General features: G+C 44.9%; 1 protein-coding gene across 2 annotated transcripts in view; it reads right to left on the reverse strand.

Moving 5' to 3' along the window:
• TSNARE1 (t-SNARE domain containing 1) overlaps positions 1-15203 on the reverse strand; it is a 1046259-nt gene that overhangs the window by 103956 nt on the left and 927100 nt on the right. For both annotated transcript variants that reach the window (XM_019528236.1, XM_019528235.1), the window contains one exon: positions 10054-10167. In XM_019528236.1, coding sequence (XP_019383781.1) covers positions 10054-10167 — 114 coding nt within the window. The remainder of the gene's footprint in view (positions 1-10053; positions 10168-15203) is intronic.

Raw genomic sequence — 15203 nt, forward strand, 5'->3', positions numbered from 1 at the left:
AGGAATAAAAAAAAGAGGATAACGGAAGAAAAGAAGGAGAAAGAAGAGGACTTAAGTACTCTGACCACTTCCCATGCAAAGAAACCATAGGGGAGGTGAATCAGGGACTAGCCGCAGTGTGACAGACTAGCTTGAAAAAGAGACTCACAGTACGTCTACACATGCGCTTTAATGTGCATTAGCCTATTTTAATGCACATTAAAGCATCACTTAAAAAATGTGCTATTTACATTAAAATAGGCTAATGAGCATTAAGCATCACTTAAAAACCATGCTTTGCAGTTAATGCTCATTAAGACCAGCTAATGCACATTTTCCTAGTACCTCACAATGGAGGTAATAGATTTGCATGTACTAGATTAACTAAAGCACGTTAATGCATGTGTAGACGTGTCCAAAAGAAACAAAGAGGGGCAGGAGAAGGAGAAACCGGGCACATCTACATGAAATGCTTAACTGCGCAGTACTGCAGTTTACTGTGTGCACATGCTTACTATGCAGTAAACCTTGCTAAACATGAGTATATGTGCTCCCTGCAAATGCAAGTAGCAAATTTGTTTGCTGCTCCCAGCAGCAGGGAGCTCCAAGCCCCTTGCTCTGAGATTGCAATTGGGAAGTGGGGGGGGCTGGGAGATCCTTATCTCCCAGTGCAGGCCCTGAGACTCCAGTCACGGAGCTGGCACTGGGAGATAAGTGTTTCCCAGCACCGACCCCATGGTGCAGAGTGGGGGCTGGGAACTGTCCTGCTCAGGGGCAGGTAACAAATGGGGTGATCAAGGCATGGGGCATGGAAAGACCTGCAGGGATGGGGTAGGTCCTAACCCCCTGCACCAATCTGCCAGTGAGTCCCCTGACCCTGATCAGGGAGCCAGGGCCAGGAGCAATCTGCTGCGGGGCAGGGGGACATTGTCCCTGCCCCAGAAGCAGGTAGCCCCCGGGGGAAGGGTGTAATGTCCCAGCCCTGGCCAGGATACAGCTGTCTCCTGGCCCGTGCTCCCTGCCAGCCCCTAGGTAAGCATCCAAGTGGAGCCTAGAGCTCCCACTGGTGGTGGCAGCGGCCCATTGCAGGGCCCCAGGAAATGGGAGCAGTTTGCTGCCATTAGCAGCAAATCTTCTCCTGCTTCCCTGCATGTGTAGATGCCTGCCTGGGAGTGTTTACTCATGAGTAAACTGATCTCAGATCAAATGCATGTGTAGACGTGCCCACTGAGAATCTTAAGAAGAGAAAAGTCTGGGCTGTTGGTTTGATTACACCTCTGCCTAGGCCCAAGGATTCTACATGTTGTATTGCTGTTGACTAGTAAATGCTGTTTCTATTTAAGAAGCGCTGTCTACTTTGCTGCATATGACTTCAGATCTACTCTGTACCCTTAGAGAGGTAGAGTCCCTCTCCAAGGACTGGAAAACCTGGTCTCAGAGTCCAAGACAGCAGGGTTCACCCAGCCTTGAAGCTTCTCCTGAGCTAGCTTCAGGAGCTTTGCCAGGAGACTGCATCAAACACTCAGTATACTCATCTAAAATAAGGCAATTTAACTAAGTTGACTTAAATTAAGCCACATCAGAGCATACATATGTACAGCTTCTTGACATGGTGGCAAGCATCTTATAAGCCCTCTCCTGCAGCATCCCCTTAGAGTCAACTTAACTAATGCGACTCAAGATAACACACCTTAGAGGTGTATTATCTTGTGCTGCATTTCAGCAGACTCTGCTCCACTTACATGTGTACACTCTGACAGTTAAGTCAACTTAAAAAAAGTTAGGTCAGCTTAACTGTCAGAAAGTTACTGTCACAAAGGCATCTGAGTGGGAAGCATTTTAAACTGCAAATATTCATAGATTCATAGACACTAGGGGTGGAAGGGACCTCAGAAGATCATCGAGTCCAGCCCCCTGCCCCAGGAGGCAGGAAGTCAGCAGGGATCATAGGATCCCAGCAAGATAAACATCCAAATGTCTCTTGAAGGCATCTAAAGTAGGTGCTTGAATCACCTCCAGCGGCAGTCTATTCCAAACCGTGGGGGCTTGGACAATAAAGAAATTCTTCCTTAGGTCCCGCCTGAAACAGTCTTGCAGGAGTTTATGACTGTTAGACCTTGTCATCCCTTGGGGCGCTCTGGTGAACAAACATTCCCCCAGATCTTGGTGAACTCCCCTGATAAACTTATAGGTGGCCACCAGATCACCCCTGAGCCTGCGCTTTTCCAGGCTGAAGAGCCCCATGGCTCTCAGCCTGTTATTGTAAGGTCTATTTTTCTGACCTCTGATCATGCGCGTGGCTCTTCTCTGGACTCTCTCAAGCTTCTCCACAATTATGAAAAAGACTTTCTCAATAGGGTGATCTGTTACCCTTTTTGAAGAGGCTGAAGGCTCTCTGCTAAGTTGGTCAAAGTCATGGAGAATATACTGTAGGAACAAAGCTGCAGCCGCCATGGAGACAACTTTATATATCAATGGTGTTACGCATTGTAAAATCATGGTGCAGGAAACACAGACTGAACTGTGAAAGGCACTGGAGGCTTACAGTGCCAAGTGACTTAGTTCAAATGTTGGGTAGTTTGACAGGTCATGCTTTTGAGGAGATGCAAGTGACCTGTGAATTATGGGGGGAAAAAACACATTTAGGAATAAATCCATCTATATACCATGTGATCTTTGTATTCTTCTTCTCCTAGGCATTACTTTGAAGTAGGATCTTTTTTCTTAAGAATTCATTGGCTGCTGCTGATTATCCACCTTGAGATCAGGTGCTTCTTGTTTTTGTGATGGAAACACTGGGGTTGCTCCCATGGCAGCCAGTTGCAAAGAGAGGACTGGGGCCTTGGGACATACATCAGGATTCAAAGCCTTAATAAATACAAATCTGGGTTTCATGCAAAAGTCCTTTGGACCAAATGTTAACTCCTATCCTCCTGTGGATTGACTCCAAACTCCTGGTGAAATGGATAGGCCATACTCTGATCTTATTTAAAGCAGTGCAAATAGGATGTTAAAAAAAAGTTACTGTAGAATAAGAAGCTGAACCCTCTCTTCAGGCCAAAGCATGAAGAAAACAAGGTCTTTGAGATCTGAACCATTAATCAGGTGATGAAAACTACTGAATACCCCATGCCAAAAAAAAAAAAATTGTAGTATCACTTCCAAAAGAAAAGAGGTTTTACAAAGTTTTTGGCTGTCACTTCCTTGTTAGGTTCCATAGCAAAAGTTGCAGAGAGTCAGAGGCCAGGAAGTCAGATTCATTTAGCCTCATGAATGGCAGCTGCAAATATGAGGAGGTCCCTGGGGCTCTTGAGATTGAGACAGACCCGCAAATGGAGCTGCCTGCAGAACCACTAAGCCATGTACAGCACAGTGGTAAAAGCAGGGAGCCAATAAGTAAAGCCGGCCCCATGGTATCGATTTGAAAAGCAAAAGCAATTCCAAGAAACAAAGCTGTCCATGTTGTGCCCTTATTTACAATGTTCATTAAGCCGATTTATTGCTCCATTCAGCACTGCCTCTGAGGCACAAATTGCTGCTGCTGCTGCGACACCACATCGCAATGCTGGGAACACATAGGGCAGGCCACAGCATTTCTCCCACCAGCATCAAAACCAAGCTTTCACCCTGAAACAGAGCAAGGAGCGTGGTCAAAATGCCAGGTCAGGACACTCAAGGAGCACTGATGCCAGCTGTCATTCTTGTCACCTGTGTCTTCAACCGCATCTCGAACCCCCATGGGAACAGGATCCAATTGCATTTGTCTGTGTTTTATTGATGCCTTTTCCCTTGGAAGTGCTTTCTTTTGGTGCCACAGAGGACTGTAGGTGCTGGCTGAGAGTCCTCTGGTGCCACGGAAAAGTTCTGTATTCATGTAACTGAATGGGGATCTCTGAGGCTGATCGAGCAAAATCTGGGAATTCAGAATCCTCCCCTACTGTTTTGGGTCCAGCCAGCAGTGGTCTTAGGGGTGCTGGGCAAGAAAGTCATTTGGGCTTAATTTTGATGACCTATGTATCGTGGAGCTTTTTAATATCAGGGGAAATATAAATAGTTGAGTGTTAAAATGCGAATAGAGCCACTTCCTTGCAAAAACTTCACCCCCCAAAAAATGTTGTTGCAAAATGTTGGGGCCCCCTAAAGTGCGGGGCCCCAGGCGGTCACCTGGTATTGCCCTCCCCTAAGGCTGGTACAGGTCTGGCTCAAAGATTTAAGGCTTTGAGATAAAGATGCTCTTCGGTGCCCAAGACTACAGCACAAAGCACTTGCCACGGGCACTCCTGTGGTGCTCAGAGCCTACCTGCTGCACGGGCAGTAAAAACAGAAGATTTTGTTATTCCCATTGCAATGCAGGGGGCCGGTGTAGAGCACACATGGGTATCATAGATTACAAGGTACTGAGGAATATAGCCAAGATCAGAAAGCATGCAGAAACAAACCTGAGGAGGAAACATGAAAACAATTGGCTTAGACTCAGTGTTTATGTTGTGCACAAGGAAAGCACTTACACAGAGCATCAATTATACAGACTGGGCAAGGCTAATTGTGACTGTGGAGGAGGAAAATATAATCTGAGTCAAAGCAATTGCTGATGATGAATGTCTCACATTAAGATTGGGGAGGGAGTCTGCATGCTCAGGATAATGGTGAAACGATTTCCCCCTGCTATGAGAAACAGAGACCACTCTGGAAAGACGGGATTTCAGCAGGTGTGTCAATGAACTGCTCCCTAATGCTTGTGGGCCAGGTGAAGTGTCAAAGGACCAGAGCTAAAATGCTGGATCCTGATGCTCCTTGCTCTTCGGGGAAGTTGAGATCTGGATCAGGACAAAGCGAGGATGAATGGAGGAAGAGACAGACCAAGAAAGAGTGTGCCGCCTGAGAGCATTTGCAAGGGTGCCCATTGCAACAATGATCTAATGATGGGGACAGTCACTGGTCTTGTTTTTATATAGACCCTCAAACTGGCATTGGATGCCAACAACATTTCAGCCATTACAGATCTGGACTGAGTTTTAATCAACAGCTGAAAAGCAGAAGGCTATTTTATATAATTACATCCATCCTTATAGTCATAAATTGATTCAGTTTTAAATCCAGTGGAGACCAGTAGCTCCCCAGTCTGACTTCTGGAATAACACAGGTTATGCATTTTTACCTAGATATATCTGTACTGAGCCTGGTGATTTCGCTTGCCTAAAGCAGCGGTTCTCAACCAGGGGAGCTGCAGTACCCCGAGATGCTGCGTGATCCTTTTACAACTACTGCAGAGTGCCATGAAATATTAGCACTGTCAGCTGGGCAAACAACTACACGTGATTCATAAACTAAAACTAGGGATTTCAAATAAGACTCCATAGTGTCAAAACCATTGCCACCTGTTGTGGTTTGTCTGAGTTCTTTGCAACAGAAGAATTGGCCTATAATTTTTTTTTTCATAGTAAAAACTTAAGAGAAAGCTAAGACCTGGCATTTTCTCAGGGGTGCCTTGAGTCTAAAAAGGATGGGAACCGCTTCCTTAAAGCATGGTTTAGAAACACAGCCAATAAGATGGAAAGGGGTCTCCTGGATTATGAACTCTGTTCCTTCACTGTCACAGTGCCCATGTCAAATAATCCCTTTCCTAAACTTTTTGGGTTCCATTCGGAAAAGAATTACTTTTCTTGCCCCTCCTACTCCAATCAAAAGCTGTTCCCTAACCTCACACCTTAAGATGCTTAGGAACCTTGTTCTAATTGCTAGTTTAAATTTATTCCTCGCCAGTTTATACCCATGACTTCCTGTGCCAACATTGTCCTTTTGCTTAAATAGCTCATCTCCCTTCCTGCTCTTTGCCCCCATCATGTATTTATACAGCTCAGCCATAATCTTTTTTCAGCCCTCATTTTGTTGGAATAAGCAAGCCAAGCTCTTTTAGTTTCCTTTATGACCTAGGGTCTCCATTCCCCACATCCCCTTCTCTCCATATGTCCCCATTTGAATTCACCTTTCTTAAACATGGGTCACTGGAATTGTACGCCAGATTCCTGAAGCCTCATCTCTATCTGGTATGACAGCATTAGTACTTACCTCTCTTTACTTGACACACCTTGCCTAGGCTCATATGTGAGCAGAGAGCAGTAGTTAGCTATGTTGGTGTCAAGTCAAGCAGAAATCATTTCATCTGATGCTTGGGCTCATGAAAGTTTATGAATATCTCATCTAGTTAGTCTATAAGGTGCATCTCTACCCTGCTTTCTAAGATTAGATTTGCCTTTCTTATAGCTGCACTGCACTGGAGACTCATAACCACCTGTTACCAAGTAATGTTTCAGGTCTTTTTCTACCTCAGTCATTTCCAACTGATGACTGCCAGCTTATAATAGACCTGCTTGTTATTACTCCCTAAATGCATGGCTTTGTACTTTGTACTATTAAATTTCACCTTGTTTCTATTATTTCTCTTTCTGAATGCGTCTAATTCTTCCTTCATGATATTCAAATTCTTCACTGAAATGGCAATGCCTCTTTATTTTGTGTCACCTGCAAATTTCATTGGCATGTTTATACTTTTAAGACTAAGGTCATTCATGAAAATATCATACTACGTCATTCCCAGGCAGAACCATGAGGAATTCAATCTAATCAGGTGTTTTCTATTCCATCACAATCCTTTATACCTTCTTGTTTAAGGTATAAACCTTACAGTTCCTTCCCAGCTTATAGTTCTTGTACCATTCACCATCTCCTCCACCTTTACTAATAATTTCCAGTAAGAAATATTATCAAAAGCTTTACTGGAGTCCACAAAGAATAGTCTTGTCTAGAAAACCAGGTTTCTTACCAAAGAAAGATATAAAGGTAGTTTGGCAAGATCTGCCTTTCACGAACTGCACTGCATTTTACCTCATTTTCCACCTCTCTCCATCTTTAATTCTTCTTTCAATATCTATCTCAAAATATTGTATACTATTGAGGTCAGAACAACGGGCAATGTATGTGTTTATATGTGTATATAATCACATTGTTCAGATATCTGACTCCAAACTCCTGAAGCAAGTTTTATTCTCCCAGCTCAGTCAAGGTGTATGCTCAAGAGGATGGCAAAGAAAATGCTTCAAGGACTTTGTCATGGCCAACTTGAAAAAATACAACATCAATATCAACTCATGGGAGACTATTGCCCAGGACTGCCTCAAATGGAGGAAGAGTCTGTTGCAAGGATCTCAGTACTTTGAAACCTCACAATGACAACAGGAGATGGAAAAGCAGGAGTGGCAGAAACAGCGTGAGCCACCCACCCAGCACAGAAACACATGCCCGAGTTGCAATGGAGTCTGCCAATCCCAGACTGGCCTCAGCACCTATTGTCAGACCCACAGATAAAGCAAGTATGGAAGACGATCATCCTCAGCTAAGAGGGATTACCAATGGACATAGCAGACCATGGCCATACAGAAACACTTTCATGTTCTGGAGTCCTGACAGCTATAAAACAAAGACATTGTTCTGAAAAGGAAATATTTCAGTTAGTCAGTGTGATAATGTTCCTTTAAGATGTTCAGTGAGGGTGCACCATGTTGGCTAGGAAAGCAGCTGCAACCTGGTTATAATATGAGCAATTGAATTCCAAAATGCCTGGTTCCTTCCCCAAGGGCATGGGGAAGTGGAATCAAACAAACAAGCAAACCAACAAACAAGCATCTATTGCCAGGAGTTTCTCTTTATCCTTAATAGATGCCTTTTCTTTCTGTCCTCAGACAAGATTCCTCCAGGGGAGGAAGTGACATACTTATGATAGGTGCTTTACACAGTGTCAGTAAGAGTTTAGAGCTCTCACAAGAAACATCTGGTCCTTCTGCACGCCCTGAGCTGAAGAAGCGATGGCATCACCACTGCTTAGGAAATTCACAAGAGCAGCTACGGTCTAGTCACTTTTCAAGCAAAGCCAAAGGGGATGTATCCGTTCTACCAATGTCTTATCTGATCTGCTGAAAGAACCTGCTTATTTTCTTCCAAGGAGGACCTCTGTTCGCTGTGGGGTAGTATCAGGCTTGTGAAAGAGACTGTACAACAGAAGTGGTTATAAATTCATGACTGGCTACATGTAGAACAAAATCATGTCGTTCCCTTGGACAGTCAGAGTAGCAATGCTCAAGGATATGATCATCACGGGCTGTGAAACTGAAAGCTAAAGAAATTTGGTTTGATCAGTGTTAGGGTGACTGTGTTTGGATCTTGGGGAGCATTGGATTTGCAGCTGAATAAAGGCTTTAATCTGTGGCTTGGGCAGAGCTGCTGACCACAAGGCAGAACAATATATTAAAAATAACATTGCACAAGGCTTAGGGAAGCAGTTTCTTAACAACAGGGTAGTGTGTAGGATACATGATTCCTTGTGTAACAAGAACAAGATGCAGCCCACTAGCTATTGTCAGGAGATAAAGCAGAAGCAAGACCTTGGAGATGGTGCTAAAATCAGCAACAAAACGGCAAGTGACCGGAGGAAGCCGGGGTCTAACAATCAGTACTGGGATGGGAGGAAAGCCAAGAATGATTCAGTCGGTGGTTCTTTTCTCTGCGTCTCAGTGCTAGAGCTAATGGTTCAGCATTACCTCACCTCTTCTTGATAGGATGTAAAATGGAAGTCCTAACCAGATGTTTCCATTGCACAGCTTGTAGAATTGGTCAAAACACATCATTTCTATTACATGGGAAATTTCAAAATGAATCTTCATTGCAATTCAGAATAAACACACATGCATGTGCATGTGTGTGTGCATGCACACATGCGTGCATATATATTCAGGTCACAGGGATTCCAAATTAAAAACTGTTTCTGAAAATGTTGAAACATGCCCTGCTCCAGCCGAACTCATTTCCCTATGCATATGCATGCCCTACTCCAACCAATGTTGTGAAATACTATAAAAAGAAAATACAATGAATTTCTACATTAAAAGTTATAAATTAACAACCCCCCCCCTCAAAGAAAATGATGGCAAACTTATGGCAAATGCAATAGTTTGGATAGTATTTTGAGATATTTCTGGATGAAGAGTGTTACATAATGATCAGATGTCAGTCGGCAAGATGAAATAAAGTAATATATCTGGATTGAATCCAACATAATCCAATGCAATTTTTAATTTTTATTGGTACTGTGGTTGAGTATCTAATAAGCTAGGTCATTAGTTGCTCAACAACTGAAAGATGATAGGGAAATAGAGTGCTTAGTTTTTCTTAGGGCTACACTGAGTCATTAGGATCACCTCCCCAAGCACATAAAATTGTGATGGGAGGCTAGCTAATTTTCCTGCTGAGGATCTCATTATCATTTGTATAGTCACAGAACAAGAATAACCTAACATAAGGGATAAAAGGAATGTGTTACCCAGGTCAGATCTACACCACCTTTATGCCAAGTTCAGGACTGACTGACAGAAGCATGTCCACCCACACAGGCTTTCTTCATGTATGCCAAGGCCCAGAAATGAAGAAGTGTGGCTGGCGTACAGTGGCCTGAGTGCATGCCAAACAGGTGCACTTAAGATAGAGAGCCTGATACTTGGCTCAGGACCTTTCTAAGGCTACCTTGCCTGATTTCAGGGATTCAGCATTCACTGCACAGGAGTGAGTGGGTGGGGGCATCTTTCTCCATGGTGGCCATGGACTCAGCAGACAGGCCTCAGAGGCCTAGACAAGGACAGAAAAAAAAAATACTGTGCTCATATCCATTAGAGTATACTTTGCTCAGCAGTACCAAGCCAGCTGCACCTGGGGTTTTATGGGTCCAGTTTCAGAGGACAGTTCAGCTTCATGTATCCCTGGGAAAACTCTCACCCACAGTCCCAGTGGGCAGCAGGCCAGAAGGTACAAACAATCTACTAGGAATTAATAAGATGCCTGCACATTCGTACAGGTCTCCATGGATCCAGCTAAGGGTGATGCATTTTGGACCTAACTCATGTGGGCTGGATTTGAAGTAGCAAATTGAAGCTGCACTGCACTAGTCACTGCCTGCTCCCCAAGGCATCAGCTTTCTCCTAGCTTTCAAGTGCATCGCATGCTCAGGAGTCAGCCACAAGCTCCTACCTGTGGAAGTCGGTGGGATCAGCGTTTGATGGAGACTGTGATAATGATGACAACAAACAGCAGAAAGGTCAGGCCAGCGGTGATAAGGCAGCACTTCATCTTCCTGGCTCGTTTCTAAGGGTGGAAAAACAGAGAGATAAGTACAGGTGTGGGTTAATGGCAAAGAGGCAGAGGAAGTTTGTCAAGAAATACTGCTGCACTTTAATCACTTGCTATTGAATCAAGATGTTCAGCTACAGGGGACTTACCTCTGCTCCAGCACTGAGACACTTTTCTGTGCAGGCCCCAAACACCCTCCTCATTTAAAAAAAAACAACAACCCCCAAACTCCCCCACCTTCAAAATGCACAGGCATATTCCTGGTCCTCTCCTCTTTGCTCCAACCATCACCCAATGCCATTGGCGATGTGTAGGGTGTGCACACGGGTGCACATGCACCCTGAGGTTGGTTGTGCCCCCCAAGAGAAGCACCAGTGGCACTTCTACCCTGGTGCCCCTCCTGTATTAGGAGACCACAGTCTCCCATGCCCCATACTCAACTCTTATTGCCCCACATTTTAAGTGCTCTTTTCAGTGCTGGTTAGTGTCTTCATTGTAGAAGGGCCCATCGAGCCTGTCTTTGCACCTTTGGGAGAAGGCTGCCTCAGGCATGCAAAAGAGGTCTGTGTTAGCACAATTATATGATTAAATACAACCAGCTAAAAATATAGGCTGCTTACTAAACAGGCAAAGATGCATTCAGACTCCCTGATATCCATTTAAATAACGGGGTAGCACAAGAGCTATATTTAGGTTCCTGGAAGATATATCCTTGATGCTTCCAGTTAAAGAATAAGTCAATGTGGTCTACTCAGTAACTTCTGCAGCTGTAAGAACGCTTTTTTCCATAACCTCTCTCTCATCAGGCAATTGTTCCTATTACCTGATCCACAGTCAGTCAGACAATGCTTATCTCTACTCCTGTGTCCACCACCCAGCTAGCATCAGACATAATCGTTCAACCCACGCCACATACAGGGGGACTGGTGATGGAAAGGTTCTCTTGGGCAAGGGATTTCTGTTGTGTTGAGGGTGCTCTGCAAGTATGCAAATTGGGCTGAAAACAAGAGGTGGGAGCAGGGGTGTTAGCTTCCAGGTCCCAAGGGGCTCCTTTATCCTTTGTTCAAAGCCTCAATGCTTTATGCTTCCTGGCATTATACTGAGCTTGCTATCATTTAAAACTGCAGCAGTAGCTTTCCAACTATCTCATTCTGCAGACTTTATTACTCTTTCATTTCATCATGGACAAGGTGTCTCTCATGGACTCTCAAGGGACCTGGTGACCATCTATAAACTCACTAGGGGGGACCAGAAGGGTTTGGGAGAGGCCTTGTTTCCCCTAGTATCCCCTAGCATAACAAGGAATAACAGCCATAAGTTGTTGGAGAGTAGGTTTAGACTAGACATCCGTAAGAACTACTTCACGGTCAGGGCAGCTAGGAGCTGGAACCAACTTCCAAGGGAAGTGGTGCTGGCTCTTACCCTGGGGGTCTTTAAGAAGAGACTTGATGCCTACCTGGCTGGAGTCATGTGAGCCCAGTTTTTCTCCTGCCCAGGCAGGGGGCCAGACTTGAAGATCTACAAGGTCCCTTCGACCCCACTTCTATGATTCTATGACTAGCCACACTTGCTAACATCCAAGGTCCTCACTGCCTGTATCTTAATTTACTTAGGTCCGTGGGTGAGTAGATCAAGGGTACCAAGCTTGGGAAGCACTCTGTTACAGGAGGCCTGGGATACAGAATGAACTATTTTTGACACCTCTGTACCATCCACACACTTGAATATTTGTTTATTTTTTACTGACGAAAAACAGTTCTTTGCAAGTTTTCAAGCACAATCACCCTTCTTCAGGCATAGGAAGTCTCTGCTGTTCTGCCTGAAGAAGGGTGACTGCACCCAAAAGCTCACAAAGAGCTTTTCCCCAACTACTCAGTTGGTCTAATAAAAGGTATTACATCTATTCAGAGAACCACTGGCACGGCTGTCATAGCAGAACCACTAGCACAGCTGTTTGAGCACTCATGGGTCAGGTCCCGGAGGACTGGAAAAAAGCCAATGTGGTTCCTATTTTCAAGAAGGGGAGGAAGGAGGATCCCAGTAATTACAGGCCAGTCAGTCTCACCTCTATCCTTGGAAAAGTCAAAAAATTATTAAGGATTGTATTTATGGGAGTCCAGTGGGAAAAATAATGCAGGAGGGCAACCAGCATGGATTTGTAACAGGTAGATCATGCCTGACTAATCTGGTTTCTTTTTATGACCAGGTCACCAAATGCTTAGATGCAGGAGTAGAGGTGGATGTCATTTACTTGGATTTTAGGAAGGGCTTCAATATGGTATCTCATCCCATTCTCATAAATAAATGAAGAGGCTGTGACTTAGACGATTACACAGTCTGGTGGGTGGCGAATCGGCTTAGCAGTCACGTCCAGAGAGTGATAATAGACAGGGCGGGATCAACCTGGAAGGATGTGGGTAGTGGGGTCCTGCAGGGCTCGGTCCTTGGACCTGTACTCTTCAATGTCTTCATCAGTGACTTGGATGTGGGTGTGAAGTGTACTCTGTCCAAGTCTGTGGATGATACTAAATTGTGGGGTGAACACACAAGATGATAGGGAACGATTGCAGGTGGACCTGGACAGGATGGAAAAGTGGGCAGTACACAACAGGATGCAGTACAACAGGGACAAGTGCAGAGTGCTGCATCTACGGCATAAAAATATCCAGCACAGCTAATGGCTGGGAGGTGATCCTCTCAGCAGCATGGCAGCAGAAGGGATCTCGGAGTCACAGTGGACTCCAAGATGAACATGAGTCATCAGTGTGATGAAATCACCAGCAAAGTTAACCCCACTTTATCCTGCATCAGCAGATGCATGATGAATAGATCCAAGGAGGTGATCCTTCCCCTCTATGCAGCACTGGTCAGACCACAGCTGGTGTACTGCATCCAGTTTTGGGCACCACACTTCAAGAAGGATGTGGATAACCTTGAGAGGGTCCAGAGGAGGCCACTCATATGATTAAGGGTTTGCAGGCCAAGTCCTAAGAGAAGAGACTGAGGGACCTGGACCTTTTCAGCCTCTGCAAGAGAAGGCTGAGAGGTGATCTTGTGGCCACCTACAAATTCCTTAGGGGGATGCAGTAATGGATCAGAGATGCTCTGTTCACCAGGGCACCTCTTGGAGTAACAAGGAGCAATGGTCACAAACTGACAGAGAGCAGATTTAGGCTGGACATCAGGAAGAACTTCTTCATGGTAAGGGTGGCCAAAATCCGGAATGGGCTCCAATGGTGCTCTCCCCTCCTTGGGGGTCTTTAAGAGGAGGCTGGATATGCACCTGGCTGGGGTCGTCTGACCCCAGCGCTCTTTCCTGCCCAGGGCAGGGGGTTGGACTTGATGACCTGTTGAGGTCCCTTCCGACCCTAATATCTATGGATCTATAAAAAAACCCCTTGCCTGCCTATGTCCTTAGACCTACACGGCTACCACCAAAAACCCAGTTTCTTTTTTACTGACGTTTCCTATCTCAAAGTACCGAAATCTCTGGGGTAGCCAAGTGAAGTCTCTCTGGCTCCTGAAACAGTCTGGAAGGTGTTCACCTTGACCTCATGCCCTTCAGTCACATTCCTGTTACTCACACACTAATGGGATCTGGTTCTTTGGGCAGGATCAAATCCTCTAATCATACCTAATTTCTGCCTTGTATTTTGAGAAGGTATTTCCCCTCTGACATATTTCCAAGGAACTTAAGAGTTCACTTGCCTCCCTGATTCTCACTGAGAAGCTTCAGTTTTCATCAGATCAACATATACTTTTCAACTTATTTTCTGTGATCATGCATGGGAAAATACTGGATGATCCAAGACACCCCTATTTCTTTAACGTCCCCTATTTTTTCACCTGCATCCCCTGTTTTCTGTGATTCTGTGTAGGCCTCGCTGGAGTATGGATGAGAACAACCATCAATCAGTGAATATACAAATCACACAGAGGCCTGCTAGCACAGCACAGAACCAAAGTAGTCCCAAGACTTGAACTACACATCCCGTACATTGAGCAAGTGGAAGTGATGGGAAAGTTAGCTTGGCACCTTCAAAGGCTGACGGAAAGAGAAGTGATTGATGATTGGTACAGAAGACCGAAATAGGATCTCAGTGAACTGGCCAGCAGGTTCTCTTATCTAGTAGGAGGGTCACACTATCTGTTGAGAAATCAATGTGGATGATGTCACCGAAAGCTGTTTTAGTATTTGGTGGGTGCATCTACACATTCATTAATGCACCTTAGATACTGCACATTTAGTTTAGTACTTCTTTAATAACGTACTAAATACATGCACAGGACCTAAAGTTACCAGGCAGTAGCACCGGTGCAAAGTTATTTAGTGACGCTTACTGTGCATTACCCTCATAACACTGCACAGTACGCTATTAACACGGTTTTTGCCCTGACGCGCTACGGCACAGTGTTGTTAGGCCAATGCACAGTAAGCTTCTGATCTAGACGTTCCCGGTGAGAACTAGAATTCATATAATGTAGCATGACGTTGGTTTGACTAGTTTATAAAAAGGGTCATTGACACCCCAAATATAGTTTACTGAACTAGGGCCTCTGTTTCATGCCAGTCCCATCTACACAAATAACGTGGCTAGTGCCGTGTACCGAATGCTCATGGACGCTAGCGCTTAGGCTTGTTTGGAGACAAGGAACCTGGCTGAGTTTGGGCACTAAGAACCAAAGCCTGCAGTCTCTTTATTATAAAAATGAGGTTGCTAGGAGCCTCTTGGAGGCTCAGATTAAGCGTGGTATCACAGATGGCATCCTGATCATGTGCACCTTCCATCCAAATAGAGGGACGCTGACATGACCAGCAGTACTCAGCTCCTGACATCCCTTAAGAGAGACTGACGCTGATGGAGTCTGATACTCCATACCAGGAGCTGTCACTTCCAAGGGGGGAACCGAACCAAATGTGCACTGAGAAGCTGAGCATATGAGCTACAGGGTCTGCTGCATCCCATCCTGCTGGTTACCTTTATACCCTTAATTAATTCCACGTGAAGGAATCTAGCAGACCTCCTGAAGCTAAAAAGAAAGGCCTACAA

This window comes from Gavialis gangeticus, unplaced genomic scaffold, assembly GCF_001723915.1.
Source record: "Gavialis gangeticus isolate Ggan-Ray unplaced genomic scaffold, GavGan_comp1, whole genome shotgun sequence".
In the NCBI taxonomy this organism is placed as follows: Eukaryota; Metazoa; Chordata; order Crocodylia; family Gavialidae; genus Gavialis; species Gavialis gangeticus.